General features: G+C 44.5%; 1 protein-coding gene across 10 annotated transcripts in view; it reads left to right on the plus strand.

The window, feature by feature from the left end:
• Nucleotides 1–19678, plus strand: part of LOC147014660 (SUMO-specific isopeptidase USPL1-like) — a 212004-nt gene that overhangs the window by 126374 nt on the left and 65952 nt on the right. For 4 of the 10 annotated variants that reach the window (XM_085852811.1, XM_085852809.1, XM_085852813.1 and 1 more), the window contains 2 exons: nt 8710–8896; nt 16154–16475. In XM_085852811.1, coding sequence (XP_085708937.1) covers nt 8710–8896; nt 16154–16460 — 494 coding nt within the window. In that variant the 3' untranslated portion in view covers nt 16461–16475. Of the gene's footprint in view, nt 1–8709; nt 8897–16153; nt 16476–19678 lie in introns of those variants that run through there. The other 6 variants (XR_015050852.1, XR_015050851.1, XM_085852816.1 and 3 more) reach the window with 3 other exon arrangements.

Here is a 19678-nt window from a genome sequence, read left to right on the forward strand (position 1 = left end):
GTAAAAGGATTATGGTGTCATTCCTACCTTGTCATTCCTTCCTTTGTCATTCCTTCTTACCTTGTTTGCTTGTTTTGGAAGGATTCCATCCCAACATGTTTATTCATTTTTATAAAATGTTTTTTTTCTGACTTGATTAACTGTATTTTTCCCAATCTGGACGCCAATGAAATCATCATCGAGTAAATTATTTTGAGGGGCGTCTACACGGGAACTCCCTAACCCCCACCCCTTCAACATTTTATATATATATATATATATATATATATATATATATATATATATATATGCATACATACATATACATCTTTCTAACCACTGATTGACCGACCAACTCACTAATTCACTGACCGATATTATAGATCGAAACCTTCTGGTTGATTTAGGAAGCTGGAATTTTGCTTGTTGATGGACATCGAAGCCGATTTACCAGGAAAAATCACACATCCACTGGAAAGCGTCCGTAAATGAAAATATAAATAAATGAAAAAATAAACGCAGGTGAGTGACCGGAGACAATGGGATAGCATGGTTCATTTTTTATTTTTTAATATACATTGTCAAGGCTCGTATCAGAGCTAACACACAGAACGTATAACAAGGGGAGCAGGAGACAAGAGGGGTGGGAGAGGGAAGCACAAAACAGTGTGGAATATACACATGAGGTTTGTGGAAGGGAGAGGGATGGGGCAGGGTACATGGGGTAAACAAGATGGATACAACAGAGATTTTCAGGAAAGAAAGCAGGGAATATGAAGGAGGTGGATTAACGGGGGTAGAAAAGATCATGGTTTTGGATGGGGGAAGATAAGAGTTTGTGGTGAACAGCTCTTTTGAAGACCTGGAGGGAAGAGTGGGATTGAAGAGAGTGTGGGAGTTTATTCCAAAGGCAGGAAAAAAGAGGAATGATAGACTGAAGGTGAGCAGTGATTCTCTATCTTGATAGTTTTACCAGAAGGGGGTTGCTGGCGCACCTTGAGTGCCCTGCAGAAATATGGGCAGGATAATGCGCAAGCATACCCCGTTGGTTTCTCATACAAGTCTCTTCCCTAGTCCCCTTAGTGTCCCATCCAATATTCCACCCCTTCTGTCTCCACTCAGATGCTCTGCTCACAGCTTCACTTTTGGAGTCATCTATTTATTTTGTATGCCAACATGGCAGAATTTTTCATTACCCTCTCTCCTTCCTCTGTTCCTTCCCTTTATTCTATCCCCATACTCAAAATATCCTCCCAATCTTCCTTCCCTTCCCTCCCAAACTGCACTCAGCTCTTTTCCTTCTCCTTCCATTATTCATTCTCTTCTTTTCTTCAATTTACTCCCTCCCTAAACGTACACAATAAAGAGATACCTCCACTCCTGTCCTCTTCATTTCTGTTCCTTTTTTCAATGTTGGCATTTACAATTTTTCCCCTCCCTACTCTGTGCAAGCGTAATAAATAGATGCTTTATAAAGGAGTCACATGATCACATCTATTTCCATAAAGAGGTACGGCACGATTTGCTTGAACAATAATACGCATATGGTATATGGAAAGGTGACTTCAGAATGCTCTTTTTAATAACTGATATGACCCCCTGTGAACCTCAATGAAAGCATCAGCAGATAAAGCAGTTTCTTGGCAAGAGTTACACTGGGTGGTTTGCCATTGCCTTCCCAACATTGTTTGTCCATTCTCCATCCTTTTTAATGCTGAGTGTCAAGCAAGGAAGCAGTACCTACCATTTTTGAAGTCTTTAGTATGGCTTGGACGGGGTTTGAACGAATAACCTCCCAGACTCGGAGTGGAAGAATTAATTATATGGCAGCTACATACAACTGAATTGGTGCTTGGTTGTCTGTTTGAATGCCAAGGTAGGAACAAATTAAAGAAACACTATATGTATGTTTTTTTTTTTAAGTATAGCGGGGATTACCTTGGCTTAGTTGTATAACAGGGTGAGTAGACAATTTCTGTGATGTCAACTTTTCCCACTGATTTTTTTGAATTTGTTTTAATGGAATAAAATTAGCAGGCAGAAAGATATCAAGATAATTTAAAGGAAAGTTTTGCTTCTTCTGTTCTGCTGGCCTACTTTCATGGCCTGGAGATGGTGGCATTGATAGAGAAAAACAACAGAGGTTGCAGGAGGATTGTGCGAGTGAAGAGGGTGACGAGAAGGAGGATGGATGAACTGAGGAAGGAGATTGGTGTGTAGCTTGACAAAAAGCTGGCTGAAGTGGGCTGGACACTTGGTGCAGATGGAGGAAGAGAGAATGGTGAAGAGAGTGGATAGGGATATCAATAACGTGGGGGTGGTTAGAGAGTGGAGAGAGATGACTGAGGACAAGGGGAAGTGAAGGAGTATCATGGTCATGGCAGGCCAGAAGATACCATCTTCACAAACACTGTACCATCTTGACGAAGCAATGGTGGCCATATTCTATGAGATGGTAAAACCAGGCCTGCGTCGTCATGCCAACGTGATGTCATCGCTTCATTGCGTTTTGGGCTGTATTAATTTTTAAATCTGATTTAAAAAATTTTTGTAATAGTACGGGTGCAATACCCAAGACAGAATACTGCTTCCTTCAGTTGGAATCATTGTGATTGTTTCAGCCTTTATTGTGCTCGGCACGGTGACACTTATCAACATTTTGAGGATGAAAAAAAAACAGCGATTTTGTGATCTCTCGATCTGGTACTTTAACGATGTATTTTGGCATATTTTCCATTGTTGTTAGTTATGAAAACGTTCGAGAATAAAAGGTACGCCTTTTAAATGCTGATGACTTTACTCGATAGTAGTTTTTAAGCGTATCGTTTTGTACACATTTGAATAGGTGGCCATTTTTTTCCGTTGTTGGCCCAACATATGGAGTAATACAGGGTGTCCCAAAAGTTGTGGAGTTGTCTGTCTGTAAGCTCGCTGCAATTAAACAATTTAAAGTCAATTTGTAAAGAACAGTTCAACTATTGCAGCACATTCTTTATCTGTCCATCTATTCATGGTTAATCAACAGGGTTAGAGCATCAAACCCCCCCCCAAAAATCACATCACATTTACAAAGTTTTCAAAATCAAATAAATAAATTATATATATATATATATATATATATATATATATATATATATATATATATATATATATATATATTAGCAACTTGCGAAGGATATATGACTATATATAAAGCTCATTTTAACTACTCACTCACTGATATTAATGTTCGGTACCTTCTGTGTGACGTAGAAAGCTGAAATTTTTCATGCCAACGGACAAAAAATAATAGAACCTTCGGAAAGCATCCGTCAATGAAAATATAAATAAATGAAAATTTAAAAAATGCAGGTGAGTGACCCGAGACAATGGGGAAGCACAGTTCGTTCTTGCTTACAATATGTAAGCATAACCCGATCGTGCTACTCCATGATCACCATAGTATGGGATTAAGTGTGTATGATGAGTTGAAGTTTGGCATTTGTTAAGGATTTGGGATTTTTGATTGGGATTGTGTGTTTATGATGAGTTTAATTATGGCATTTAACGGTTTGGCGTTTTTGGTTGGAATTGCGTGTTTACGATGAGTCTGGATGGGACTGTGTATTGTTGATGAGATTAATCGTTTCGTTTGTTTAGGATTTGAGATTTTTTTTTGATGGGATTGTGTGTTTACGATTATAGTACTTCATTATGTCGTTTGTTTAGGATTTGAGATTTTTTTTGATGGGATTGTGTGATTACGATTATAGTACTTCGTTATGTCGTTTGTTAAGAATTTGGGACTTTTGCATGAGATTTCGTGTTTACAATGATTTTATGGTGTTTGTTAAGGATTTGGGATTTTTGTATGGGATTGCATGTTTACGTTAAGTTTAATTATGGAATTGTTAATGTTTGGGGTTTTTTTTCTCGGGTTATGCATCTTTTTTGTTATTTACCTTTGGAACATATTGTTATTTACCTTTGGAACCTCACTTGTCGGAACAAGGTTTTTTTTTAATTAAATTAAATTTTTTAAACTCCCGCTGCACCATACCCACATCTTAGTGGTGTGGTTTGAGATCCCAAAGAAGCTGCAACTCTTTCTTATAAGAATCTTAACCACACACCCTGGACCTTTAAGCACTTTGGTAAGTTTTCAAACATCGACTGTAATGGCAATTTCAACCGATCGCTTGAGACATCCCTGCATGTGCGCACCCAGTACCGATGAAAGTGCCAACAAGGCGGGTGAGCAGGGCTTGGAAGGGAGCCGTGCTAGGGGGTGGGGAGAGGGTTTTTTAGAAGGAACCGTGAGGGGAGGGGGGTGGAGTTGATGGAGGTTGGTTGGCGGGGGTTCGGGTTGAAAATTACAATTGTGTTGACAGCAGCACTGCGCGCCTCGAACGAGCACCTAAATGTTCGATGTATCAAAGTATTAGGGCCGGTTTCATATGGCAGTCCGAGCGATCCTCGGGTATTATGATCGAGTGCAAACTGGCCCGCTCTAACGTGCAATTCTGTAAGATCACAGCGCCACGGGTAAGCCCCGCACGGGGACCACCAATGCTCGCCGTCGAGTCAAAGGATTAGGCGAAATCATTTTGGGCAGCGGCACCGAATTCGCCCAAGGGTGGGGGTCTCGTTCGACCATTCGGCCCCTGGTATACCAGGCACCCGGAGCAGGCCCAAGCATGAGAGTGTGGAATGCTCCAGAAAAACAGATGCCCTTCGCTGGCGTAGCGAGCCGGGGCTCCTGCAGACATAAACAGCAATTAAGGCTTGAACCCCCTCCCTCATCTTTTTCCACGTCCAAGAAATGCCAGACCGAGCTGGGACCAAACTCGACGTATGAATGTTAATGGACAGGCTATGATGTAGTGTCGGGCGTTGTTTTAAACGCTATATCTTTGTTATGTTCTTCTCTTTAAGAAGCCATGGACTGGTTCTGGCATGGCGTCGCCAGTTTGATGTGCTTCTCCCCGGAGAGCAAATTTCCTGGAAAGTTCATACCTTGCACCCATCTGTTTTGGCTCACGTGAAATTGGGCGTCAGGCGGTGTACAATTAGTAGACTAAACACAAAGCAGCCTTTCCCCCTTTTGAGTTTCTGGGGGTCAGCGACTGATAAGGACTAAATAGTCCATGGCGCAATGAGTCGGGTCAAGGCACCAGAGCACGGACAATTGAACTCGACGCGTTTTTCTGACCAAATACTCAAACACGACAAGACCGTCATGTTTAGTAAAGAGAGCAGAGATGACACGCTCGCTTAAGGACCACGGTCAGTGCCTGGTCGAGCGCCACCAGAGCCTCCATAATGGGCGGTTCACTTGTTTATGTACCTGGCCACCCCACACTCCCACCTGCCCCCCCCCAAACCCTCCCTTTGTGCTGTACCATGGACCGCGACAACGCCCTGACTGATTGCTGGCCTCCAGAGTGGTTCCGTTCACATGAGTATGGGGACACTGCATGAGGATTTCCATAAGGTGCGTTTAAAATTGTCATCTGATCGATTCCGATTTTTACCTGATCGATGTTTTGCAAATATCACGATATTAATACTGTACTATAGTTTGTAATCTGACAACATTCCCAGTCACAAATTCATGGTTTCTCCGTTTGGATACTTATTGAGAACATTTCATTGGAAACCATATTTGTGACCGTCTATATATTATGTACACGTGGAGTAAATTTATTGACAGAATGAACTAGAAAGTTCATAGAACACCTTACCCCACGCAGTCTTGAGAAAAAGGATATGGGACTAGTCTTTTCAACTCTTGTGTTGTGTTTCAGAGCATGAACTATATTAGCTTTGTTTGTACTTTGAATAAGAGGCGTGATGGTAACCATACAAAGTCGAACGGAACAGTCTAGAGCTGAGTCTTCTGCCAACTCTTCTTGGAGAAACTGACGATTTTGGAACGATCTTTGAGAAAGAGATGCACCAAGCAAACATCTTTTGTATGAAGTTAGCTCTGCACTCGGTGCCACCATTTTGTTTTTTGCCTGAATCCAGCTATTACTCCACCCACAGAGCACGCGGCAAATTTCATTGGTCAAAAATTTGCCCAAGTACTATGAAATTGAAGGTTTATGGAAGTGCAAACAAGGTGATTTGTGTTCACCACTGTTCAAGTATCTAATTCAATTGAAATAAAAATGATTTTCAAGATTGTAGAAAAAAAACCCCCCAAAAACCCCCTTGAGTTAGATGTTTACCACCATTGATTGACTGTCTTTTACACCACCTTATTTAACAAGTTAAATTAGTTATTCATGCCTGTTTTTGGTGTCCTTATGTGACGTCCCTAAAAACTAAGTTTCTTGTTGGGAATAATGTTCAATTTCACACAGACAGACAGACTGAAGCAATTTCTTTACCGCAAGTTCACATACGTGCTCGGGACGAGATCACGTACAATTTGCCAAATTCTGAGCTAAAGTACTGCTAAATTGCTGATTTGTGTTCTGATTAATGTTCCACAGTGTTCAAAATTTAAGATTCAATTGAAATTAAGGAGTTCCTTGATCACTGACTGACGTCCGTCAGATAGACAGAGTGAACCGATTGCTTAACCCCGCTTTGCGCTATGCATGCGGGGTAAAAAGGAAGAGAAGGCGGGAGTGTGAGAAGGGGAGGGTGGTGGGGAGGAGTGGGGTTGAGTAAGAAGGAAAGGGAAAGAAGAGTGAGAGGCAATAAACGGAGATGAAGGGACACACATGGCACATACTGGAGGGGTGAGGGATGGCGGACTGGGGCACGAGGTAAAAATTTAAAAATGAAATATTCCGCGAATTTTGCGTCCGTGATAAATAGACATGGCCCTTTATAACACAAAATAAATTGTTTATATTTGCTCTTTTGGCTATCTTCGTTGAAAATGTGATGACATCATACACCACTTGACTCTTGAAAGTAAACAGCTGCTTGGGATAATGAGGTATAACAGGGTCCTCTCGCCGATTACGTCGTGTTACCTGTTGGTGATGTAATGACCTCAACAAAAGTCTGCTCCCTCAACGTACACCCGAGTACTTATTACGGCCAAGCGGAACCATGAGTGCAGCGTTGGCTAATCAGTAGAACCAATCAGTGGGGCAAAAACTTCCCGTATATCAGTTATGAACACGCTATGTCGGATCAATGAAAGAAAGGACACAAACGAGGCAGATTTGAAAGATAACAATTATTTATTTACACACCAGCAGGCAATCATCCAACATGTATTTACAAAGCGATTAATCAAGCACGGCAGGCAAAGACACGGAAGAGCAGACCTACCCCTAATACATATTCCCCCATTTACAGACTTACTTAGACAACAGACAGGCGCCATCATTCATTCCGGGAAGAAGGAGACGAGAAGGAATGAAGAGAAAGAATGCCACGAGAGCATCGTCCTCATTGGTGCACATCCGACGGACGGGAGCAGCGATGGGACTGGAATCTCTGCATCTGATGGCCATGGGCACCCCCGCCCCTTCCCTCCTGCGCAAACGTTCCTTTGTACTCGCGTGTGTTTGAGAAGCGTTGTCCCACGTGACAAATGTCCAGGAGTGCAAGGAAGGAAAAACGTGGGAAGGTAATTCGCTACCGGTCTGGAGGATTAATTGTCTATGGTGAGGGACGGATGAACAGGTGATTGGTGCTGAAGAATAAGAGTGAAGAGTCAGATGAATGGGAGGGTTGATTGTGAATCACTACTTATAAATGTGTGTCTCCTCCATAACTCCCAAACCATGAAACATAGCGGCCTGAAACTTTGCATGCATCCTAAGAGAACTCCAAGGGAGGACATGAATTAAATTTGGGTATTTGGGTTTATTAAAAAACCCGTTTTTAAGATGATTAACGGCCTCATTGAATTATATCCTTTATTAGGCACATCCTCGGCCACCTCGCTGGCATGGAAGGTGTGCAAGGGCAGAAGGCATAGAGATGGAAAGGATGGAGACGGAAGTTGCAGGAAAGAATTAATGACAAAGACGAATGGTGTGAAGAGAAATGAAATGGCAAAGCGTGAAGGAGAGTAAAGAAGGAACGTGAGCAAGCGAAGCGAAAGGAATGACAGAGGGAAGGACTCAAAGGGAATGACAAGTTTGGAGAGAAGGACGAGATGCGACTCGTGTTCGTGCAAATAATAAAATTCAATAAAGCCACAAACAGAGTCCCTAACCCTCTCGAGCTGCAAACCATCGAATCTCTCAATCGTTCTCTCCAATTCTCCTTTTCCTTCAGAGGTTCCACACGCATCAATTTCAGGAGAGTAGGCCCGTCTCTCAGTTGAAAGCTAAGATGTTGTAAGCATTAGTAAATGCCTGTAAATGAATGATTAAAATTGATGGTTACATGTTATAAGTTTTGTTTACCATGGATTAGTAAATTGTAATATACACTGCTTGATGTAATGAGCTAATTTTGACTGTAAATGGCAGTATTGTACTGTAAACTGCCTGGCAGGATTCTTGTAGATGCTGGAATGTTCTCAGATGAAACTTCCAGTATGGACGAGCATCGCATTTGCTGGAAGGCACGGGATTGTTCTGTGATACTATATAAACCCGTGAGAGGGAGGTGTAGAGAGACGGATGACATGTGACAAGAAGTGCGTTTTGATCGTCCCCATGCTCGATTTAACTCTGATGAGTGAACGAGGTGTTAATGTCCAGAGCGGTTGTTAACACGTGGAGCTGTTTATAATCATGCTGATTTAAACTCATTAAGATTGTCTCTCAGGAAAGAATTCCTTTGAGTTCTTGAAATCATCCTGGACGGGCCAGCGTATGAGAGAGAACACCGCAAGGGGAATCAAAGGATCGACAGCCCCAAAGGATGAGGTGAACACGCGTGAGTTGTGCCAGCAGGACCGGAACACAGGGTGGCGGAAACAACTCAACGTGGGAATCAGAGTTGGATGTTGCATGTAATGGTGAACTTCCTCATTTGACCTTGAATCTGTTCATTTGAAATACAAGTTTCAAAAATGTTATGCTGTTGATTTGGTCATTGTAACGTCACTCAGAAGTCACAGACACTAACTGACAAATAACCATTTGAGTGGTATCTCACCTGCACGTTCGTTAATGACCCTGGATTGTAGTCGTTAGAGAACGCGCTGGGTTCGGCACCACGAACAACATACGTACACCAAAGGGAAGGACCCCCAAAGTTGTGCGTATATCACCCCCACTCCCCGACAACGTCCTTCGGCCTCCCTGATCCTCTACCTTTCAGTGTTCCTTTTTTCCCAACCATGTTAGTACTGTACATGTATGTATTCAATTGATTTATCTAATATTTTTCGTTTTTTTCAGATTTTACTCAATGAAATTCAACTTGCACAAACATCAACTGATGTAAATGTCCCAGGAACAGAACCTTTATGTAAAGCCGCTGTCACACCTTGACGATTTCGCCAGCGTATGCCGATTTATGAAAAATTTGTCTAAAACGCTGGCACACGTCGAATACGTTATGGGTACGTTTTCTATACGTTAAGAGCACGCTGAAAAACACTGCCTTACATCGTAGTACGCTGGCTTTAAGCGTTGTACTTTTGGGTTGTCCTCAAATTTTTGCATGCTTGAAATTTTACGACGTATGCCGGCGTATGACTCACACGTTCTGCTACGCTGGCCATAAGTTGTAGGCACGATATGCGATCGTTGACACACGTCCACACACGTTACTTGTAAGTTACTCATAAGTCGAAACACGTCGAGGTAATGTTTAGCGTACCCCAAACTTATTTCTAACCTATGAGTAACGTTTTGTAAGCACGCTACACGAACATTGTTCACACTTCGCAACACATTACTTGAAAGTTCCTCATACGTCGAAACACGTCAAAGTAATGTTTAGGGTACCCGTGACTTATTTATAACCTATGAGTAACGTGCTTTGGAATTATTTGTAAAGCATGTCCTATGCACAAATACGTATGTGGACGTATTTGACGTCTTCAGGATGACCACAGAACTTACTGAACGCATTTCTAACTTACAGATACCGTATAATGGCGCATTGGCAGCGATTAGGGGAATTGGTATATAAAAAGGCGCTTCGCAGGAGGAACCAGTCTTTTTTAGACTTCGTGGTGAGTACATATCCATGTCATTCCGAGAGATGGAGGATACGGCAAGGCTGAGACGACAATACCTACCTGTCCTCCAACATCAACATGACCTCATCGAGTTGACACTGCACCAGTTGCGTGCCAATAGAGCCGGGAGAAGAAGACGTGAACGGAGGAGAAGGAACTGGGTGAGACCATGGATCGGGAGGCGACGCCATTATGGCATATATGACCAGCTCATGGTGGAACTCCGGAACGAGGACCATGCATCCTTCATCAACTTCTTGCGAATGCCCCCAGCGATGTTCGACGAGCTGCTAGCCAGAGTGGGTCCAAGGATAACCAAGCAGTACACCTTCTACAGGGATCCGCTTGAGCCTGGCATGAGGCTGGCACTGAGCCTGCTGCTGTTGGTGCCGTGACTGCAGTGCTGTGGAAGAGATTTAACTCGTTCAATGAAAACGATTTCAATTGCCGAGCACCAGCATCCAAAAACAATAGGCGAGTGACGGGCATTTATTCAAAGTGAAGTTACAGCCTATGAATAGAAAACCTCACGTAATCGTCGACGATACGCTGCCACACTATGCATACATTAGACTATCGTTGGGCATAGGTTGTGGACGCCTAAAACACGCTAATCAATCGTTGGTATATCTTATCTACGAGTTATCGAAGCGTTCTTTGTTCATTACTAGTACATTATGCATTTGTCCAAGTCGTTTTGAATACTTTAAAAACTGAAACAAAAAAATAGTTCATCGTGGGAATGAGAAAAAAAAATTAGCCGAAAATAACATCGAACAATGGTGCAAAGTAGTCTCCTATTCGTAGATGCAACGAGGATCCATCATCACCCACACCCTCCCCATCACGCTCACCTACTACCAATACTACTACTACTACTACTACTACTGACACGCTCACCTAATACTACCACTACTGATACTACTGACATTGACATCGACTCAACATGGAGTCTGGAACACTGACGGGTTCCTCTTGTGAAGCCCATTTGTATATACCAATTCCCCTAAACGCTGCCAAATCGCCATTATACGGTAGATGTAAGTTAGAAACACGTTCAGTAAGTTCTGTGGTCGTCCGGAAGACGTCATTCAAATTCGTCTACATCCGACAATCCGACAATGTGCGTTTGAGATACGTTACACATAGGTTCAAAGCACGCTACTCATAGGTTCAAAGCACGTTACTCATAGGTTAAAAATTAAGTTTTGGGTATGCTAAATATTACCTCGACGTGTTTCGACTGATGAGTAACTTACAAGTAATGTGTGTCCGACGTGTGTCAACGATCGCGGAGCGTGCAGAGAACTTATGCCAGCGTATGCGGAACTTGTGAGCCATACGTCGAGTACGTCGTAAAATTTTCAGCATGCTTGAAATTTCACGACGTACTAGACGTACCACGGAATATGACAGCATACTTCATTGTTTTTCAGCGTGCTCCCAAAGTATACACAACTTACCCATACCGTATTCGACGTGTGCCAGCATTGTACACACATTTTTCATAGGTCGGCATACGCTGGCAAAATCGTCAACGTGTGACTGCGATGTTGATACTTCCGATTTTCAGGCGGTTTTGATTTAAATTGGCGTGCGGCAGGTTTTTAACAGGCTACGCCACGAGTTCGTCGGCGATACGTGCAGCGCGCTATGCCTAAGTTAAACTATTGTTGGGCATCTATATGTTAATACTGAAGGACCAATTTTGTGCTCCTCCTAGCGGTCGCATCACGTTTTTCTCGGTACTGTGACCTGGACTGAAAGAAACTTCGTACCTGTAAGAGTGCATCGCACATCGTGGCAACAGTCAACCTTCAACTCTGAAGCAGAATAAACACTTTTCGTTGAGACAGGGGCAGGGAGTGAAGAGGTGGGGGCGGGGGATGAAGAGACGGGGGCAGGGAGTGAAGAGGCGGGGGGCAAGGTAAGCAAATTTTTGGGCGGGGGTAAGTAAATTGAAAGCGGGAGATGGGGGGGATGGGGCGGGGGCTGGGGTGAATTAGGCGGGGTTGAGTGTGAGGGGGTGGACAGGGGGCGGGGAGTAAAGAGGCGGGGCCGGGGTAATTACATTTTTGGGCGGGGTTAAGCAAGTTGAAGGCGGGGGGGAATGGGGCAGGGGCGGGGGATGAGTAGGCGGGGGGGGGAATGGGGCGGGGGATGAGTAGGCGGGGACAAGCATGCCCTGTCCAGTCCATGTCCCTCGAGTGTGGTTGAGCTGGTGAGGGTGGTTGAATGAATGGAATCCGTCTGTGACGGGGTTTCGGCTACTAGGTTATGAACGCCGACAACAGGCTAAGCATTTGTTGGTATAAGTTATCGAGAAGACAACGAAACGTTCTGTGCCTTTTACTAATAAGTTATGCATACGACCAACACGTTATGAATACGACCAAAACTTAAAAAAAACCTCAAAACTTCAGCGTACGCCAACGTTTTACATACATTTTTATACGTTGCCATTGCTGGCTAAATCGTCAAGGTGTGACAGCGCCTTAAGTCGAGGACTGTCTGTATACAATGATTCGTAGGTATGAAGATCAGGCATTCAATGATATGAGTGAGCAAAGTGAAAATTTTTTTTGAGTACTTTATCCTACAGAAACCTTTGTGGCCTGTTCCAAGTCAAGGCATTGTTGAGCAGGCCGAAGTGAGAGGGGGAGGGGGGAAGGCAGAGTGGGAGTGCGAAGGCAGAGTGTGGGGGGTTTGAAGGCACAGTTTCAGGGTGGTAAAGCAAAGTGTGGGGATGGGAAGGCAGAGTGTGGGGGTGGGAAGGCAGAGTGGGAGTGGGAAGGCAGATTGTGGGGGTTTGAAGGCACAGTTTCGGGGTGGTAAAGCAGAGTGTGGGGTGGGAAGGCAGAGTGTGGGGGTGGGAAGGCAGAGTGTGGGGGTGGGAAGGCAGAGTGGGAGTGGGAAGTCAGAGTGTGGGGGTTTGAAGGCACAGTTTCAGGGTGGGAAGGCAGAGTGTGGGGTGGGAAGGCAGAGTGTGGGGGTGGGAAGGCATAGTGTGAGTGGGAAGGCATGGTGTGTGGGGGAGGGAAGGCAGAGTGTGGGGGGAGGGAAGGCAGAGTGTGGGGGGTGGGAAGGCAGAGTGTGGGGGGGAGACAGCGTGATGGGGAGGGGAAAGGCATCGTGAGAAGAGGGGAAAGGCAGCATGAGGGGAGGGGTGCGGGAGGCAGTGTGAGGGGAGGGAATGTGAAGTCAGTGTGAGGAGAAGGGAAGGCAGCATGAGGGGAATGGAAGGCGGTGTGTGGGGGGAAGGCAGTGTGAGGGGAGGGGAGGGAATGGGAAGTCAGTGTGAGGGTAAGGGAAGGCAGTGTGTGGGGGAGGGGAAGGCAGCATGAGGGGGAGGAAGCATGAGGGGAGGGGAGGCAGCATGAGGGGAGTGGAGGCAGCATGACGGGAGGGAATGGGAAGTCAGTGTGAGGGGAACGGAAGGCAGCATGAGGGGAATGGAAGGCGGTGTGTGGGGAGGGGGAGGCAGTGTGAGGGGAGGGGAGGGAATGGGAAGTCAGTGTGAGGGGAATGGAAGGCAGTTTGTGGGGGAGGCAGTGTGAGAGAGGGGAGGGAATGGGAAGTCAGTGTGAGGGGAGGGGGAGGCAGCGTGAGGGGAGGGAATGGGAAGTCAGTGTGATGGGAATGGAGGGCAGTGTGAGGAGAAATGGAAGGCAGCGTGAGGGGAGCGGGAGGCAGCGTGAGGGGAGGGGAGACAGTGTGAGGGGAGGGGAGACAGCGTGAGGGGAGGGGAGACAGCGTGAGGGGAGGGGGAGACAGCGTGAGGGGAGGGGGAGGCAGCGTGAGGGGAGGGAGAGGCAGCGTGAGGGGAGGGGGAGGCAGCGTGAGGGGAGGGAGAGGAAGGGTGAGGGGAGGGGAGGGAATGGGAAGTCAGTGTAATGGGAATGGAGGGCAGTGTGAGGAGAAATGAAAGGCAGCGTGAGGGGAGCGGGAGGAAGCATAAGGGGAGCGGGAGGCAGCATGAGGGGAGAGGAAGGCAGTGTGAGGGGAATGGAAGGCAGCATGAGGGGAGGGGAAGGCAGCATGAGGGGAGGGGAAGGCAGCATGAGGGGAGGGGAAGGCAGCATGAGGGGAGGGGGAGGCAGCATTAGGGGAATTGAAGGGGAGGGAAGGAAGTGTAAAGGGAGGATAGGCAGCACACCAGGGCATTGCAGGGGTGATAAAACATGTCCAAACAGCAGTTTTATTTTTAACCGCCGCGTTCCATATAAATCCGGGCTGGAGCATTTAAAAATTAAAACCCATGGTATCTACCTGTCTGCATGCATGCCTCCCCCCCCCCCAATATGTATTTCTCCAACCTCATCGCGGTCTATACTAACTATGCACATGCACCAGCGATACACTCATGCTTTCACTTACACACATGCACGGCACTGCAGCACATCTGCACATCTGCAGAAGCACATGGTTCAAGAGATGGCCACATAACCTCCTCCACAGCGCCATGCACCACGGGCCCGAGCGCGAAGTTGGGTTTGGACCATGTGCCGCACACACGTAACCAATCATGCAGGCACGCGCACACCCTACGGAGAGTCATTTGTACCAATTTGTACCACGTCTGTGTGTGCTGCCTAAATGTACCTCTTCATTTTCAGCAACTGCGCACTATTAATGTATTGCAGCAACTGTTAATATATTTATATTCATATTTTGTCATCAAAGCAGATCGCAAAAAATGGTAAAAAGAAAACTGCGTACGTAATTGCCAAAAAAACATTTTCTGCACATTCCTTAATCTTTTATTCACCAAATGGAATCGTCCGAACAGTAGACAGAATTAAGTTTAATGCTTTGCTTCAATAAAAACATTTAGTTATAAAAATTGCTCATTTGTTAAAATTTTCAGATTTCGCTACAGATTTCGACACTTATTTAGCCCACGACATCCGATTCTCAAACAGATATATTTCAATCATATACTTTAATTGGTCCATCAGAGTAGATTGTGTTTCCAAATCAAGGCATGTTTGTATAGGCTGAACAAAATGGCATATGAAAACTGCAGAAAGCTGACAGAACGCTGACCAAGGATGATGCCTTGCTAAAGGATAATTAATAAGGCCGTTAATTATCTTTAAAAGGGGTGTTTGAATGAACCCAAACACCCAATTTTCACTCATGCACTACTTTGGAGTTGCCTTAGTATACATGCAAAGTTTCAGGCTGCTGAGTTTCAAGGTTTTGGAGTTATGGAGGACACACACACACACACACACACACACACACACACACACACACACACACACACACACACACACACACACACACACACACACACACACACACACACATACACACACTGACATTTAATGGTGTAGATTACTTACATCAACGATTTTGATAGTAGGGTGAAGAATAGGCTTTCCAAATTTGCAGATGACACAAAGTTTGGAAGTAAGGTGGATAGCAAACTGTGTAGCGCAGGGCTATGAGATTGATTCTGGGCCGAGCCAGACTTAGTTATGAGGAGCAGCTAATGGAGACGGGGCTTTATACTGAGAAAGGAGGCAGTTATGAACGGATATTATAGAGATGATTATGATCATGAAGGGTACAGATGAAATAAGTGCAGAAGCATTATTCAGCACAATACGCAGTATCACACAGTGGTAGAACCAGGGGCCATAGCCGAAGAGTAAAGAAGTGGATAGTTAAGACGATAGTAAGTTTGGGGTCCTTCACTCAGAGAGTAGTTAATGCATGGAATGGTCTCCCTGGAAAGGCAGTGGCAGCAGAAACCGTTGATAAGTTTGAATTGGAATTAGATAGGTACCTGGAAGATATGGAGATGGAGGGGTATAGGGATGTTGGCAGGACTTTTACAGTAGGTAGCTTGAGTATGGATGGGTGATTGTGTGCGTCTGTGTGGAGTGTTGTCTATGGAGTCTTGTCAAGGGGTGGTGTGTGGTTGATGTGTGTTTCTCACCCAAGAACAATCTTCACCCACACCCCCACCCCTGGAATGATAGGTGGATCACAGTTGATTTGAAGGTATATCACAGTTGATTGGATGGTCAACAATAGGGATAGTAACACCGCTGATATCTAACTCAACAGGTGGTTGATCAGCCTGGTACAGCCGCTGAAAGTAACCGGCCCAGCGGGCCTTCACCCCGGACTCCTCTGTCAAGAGCTCACCACCCTCCACTCTAACTGCAATCCATCGAGGGACGGGCTTGGAGGAATTCAATACACAAGTTCTCCTGTATGCAGGATGACAATCACTTGCCCCACGGTGATGCTCTACCCCCTCACAGATTTCTCACTCATAGGCCTACTTGTCCACCCTCAGCGCATGAACTGCTCAGCTCTGCCAGGAAGCCTGGCCCTGCGACTCTGGTCAATGGTATCCAGTGTCCCTTGAGAGACAAAATTCTTCTTCGCCCTCGAGTGAGTTCCAAGACATCCACCAGCAACATCAAGGATGGTTTTCTTGAAGGCACTCGACAACTCTTCAGGATTCCCCAAAAGCCCATCAAAGCCTGTTCGCAAACTCCTCAGCTACCCTCTCATCCTTGAGCTTGCCAACATCCAGCCTACGGTGGGATGGTACCATTCTCTCGGATTTAAGCTGAAACTTCAGAGTCGGTTGAGATTGAGGAACTGAGGAACTATATATATATGTATATATATATATATATATATATATATATATATATATATATATATATATATTGAGAAGTATCAAGAAGTCATACATACACATACACATACACATATTATACACATATACATATTATACACATATGCATACACATATACCGGGCATAGTGGCGTGCGCCTGTAATCTGGCTACTCGGAGGCTTGGGTTGGAGGATCGCTTGAGGACGGGCGCTCTGCGCTGGGCCGCGCTATGAGAGGATGTAGGGCAGCCCGGAATAATGGCGAAACTCAATCCTTATCCCTGTGTCGTAAGAGGCGACCAGGGTTGCGTCAGGAAGGGCATCCGGCGTAAAACCTGTGCCAAATCAGTATGCGGATCATAATGGATGATCCGCTGTGGCGACCCCTAACGGGAGCAGCCGAAAGAAGAACAACAACAACATACATACATATATATATATATATATATATATATATATATATATATATATATATATATATATATATATATAATTCCAGCAGTGTGTGTGTGTGTGTGTGTGTGTGTGTGTGTGTGTGTGTGTGTGTGTGTGTGTGAGTGACCGCTGTTTCTCGACAACCACTGGTCCGATCTCATTGAAACTTGCGAGCTATATTGCTGGGGACCTGAGGATGTGCCTTTTCAAGGTTTGATATTAATCGGACAAGTGCTTCCCAAGTTATGGCTATTTATTTACCAACCAATGACAGGACACGTTGCTGCGTAGGTGTGGCCGTTGGGGAAGAGATCCTCAGCCACGTTCGCCATTACGTGTTACAACATACGGACTTCCGGATAGTGATGACACTGTATTCTAATAATTTCTTGATTTCTTCTGGGCATTTATAGATAAACACAATGCCCCAATCCAGTCGTCGTTTACGAGAGCGAAGGAACGGCCTGTGTGTTTGTTTGAAAGGTTTTTTTTTTGCACTCCGTTTTTTTTTCTCTCTCTTCTCTTCTCTTCGTGTTTTTCCTTGCAATGACATTGCGAAAAGGCAAATTACGTTGGCCCTAATTGAATAATTGGCCATTAAAATGAAATTGCGAATAATCGTAACTGCGATATGCGAACTTCCGGACAGTGAGGACTTAACTGTCTGACGTGCCTTTACCTCAGCAATGTTGTTTATGAAGAGGTGCTAACAAGATAAAGGTGTGTGCATGTAGACAATTTTTATTATTATTTATTTATTTTTAGAAAAATTGTTCCAAAAATAATTTATCAAAAAAAGTGCACAACTTTTTTTTGTTTCCAAGTGTCAAAACGGTGTGGTCTTTGGAAGTGTTAAGTAATTCAGCTCTACTCAACATGCTTGCCAACGAAATACATCTCAATTTGGTGGTGTGCTTTGCAAACTATTTTTTTTTAACTATTTTAAAACTAAAACAATTCAAACGGAAAACCTAATGACTGTACTTTCAGGTCTCCTACACATCCTACCCTGTCGCCTCACCATGGTGTAGGAGTGGCAATGGTCAATGGCAGCGAATGTCATGGCAAGCAAAGACAGGGCGATAAACTTGATTTTAATTTGGATTTTAATTAACTCTGTGTGTGTAAGTATCACAGCAGTTGTTACTTCAATGCAAGCGATAATTCGTGGAATGCTTGTGAACATTCCGTATGGGCACGCACTACTTCCGGATAGTGATGACTTACTGTATTCTAATAATTTCTCGATTTCTTATGCGCATTTATAGATAAACACAATGCCCCAATCCAGTCATCACTTACGAGAGCGAAGAAACGTCCTGTGTGGTTGTTTGAAAGTTTTTTTTTTTGCACGTACGGGCACGCAAGGGCGAAGGAACGGCCTGTGTGGTTGTTGTTTCTGGTACGCGGTTTGAAAGTTTTTTTTTTGCATGTATGGCCACGCACGTACGGCCACACACGTATGGGCATGCACTTGTATATATAATTCCAGCAATGTGTGTGTGTGTGTGTGTGTGTATGTGACTGCTGTTTCTCAACAACCACTCGTCCGATGTAATTGAAACTTGCCAGGTACATTGCTGGGGACCTGAGTATGTGCCTTTTCAAGGTTTGATATTAATTGGACAAGTGCTTCCCAAATTATGGCCATTTATTTACCAACCAATGACAAGACACATTGCTGCGGCCATTTATTTACCAACCAATGACAAGACACGTTGCTGCGTAGGCCGGTGAGTGGCCAGCCGATGATGACGTCATGGGCCGTGTCGGTTACGATGGGAAAAGGGCGCCATTTAGTTACCGTGATGTCGGAGTGGCAATTTTCAATGGCAGCGAATGTCATGGCAAGCAAAGACAGGAAGGTAAACTTGATTTTAATTTGGATTTTAATTAACTCTGTGTGTGTAAGTATCACAGCAGTTGTTACTTCAATGAAAGCGATAATTTGTGGAATGCATGTGAACATTCTGTACGGGCACGCACCACTTTCGTATAGTGATGACACTATATTCTAATATTTTCTCTATTTGTTATGCGCATTTATAGATGAACACAACGACCCAATCCAGTCGTCGTTTACGAGAGCGAAGGAACGGCCTGTGTGGCTGTTTTGAAGTTTTTTTTGTTGTGTTTGTTTTTTGGTTTGCACGTATGGGCACGCGAGAGCAAAGGAACGGCCTGTGTGGTTGTTGTTTCTGGCTCGCGGTTTGAAAGTTTTTTTTATGCACGTACGGCCACGCACGTGCGGGCACGTACTAGTATATACTAGATGACCCGTGAACCCATTGGGTTCCCGTTATGACCGGTTGAAAAAAAAATCATTTCAAAAATAAAAAAGATAGCTCCAGCGAACTATACCGCTGAGGTTGTTTGCATTGATCAAATACTCAAGGAAGAGTACTCGACTAAATCGGGAATTGATTTTTTAAATAATTTTTTCATTGCCCAATTTTAACGAAACTTGATACTGCACACCGCAGGAGAATGGTGAGTAAGGTGTGCTGAAAAATTTTGCGCTATC

The sequence above is a fragment of the Eptatretus burgeri genome, chromosome 13, assembly GCF_056783735.1.
Source record: "Eptatretus burgeri isolate ZD-2024b chromosome 13, Ebu_testis_v1, whole genome shotgun sequence".
Lineage (NCBI taxonomy): Eukaryota > Metazoa > Chordata > Myxini > Myxiniformes > Myxinidae > Eptatretus > Eptatretus burgeri.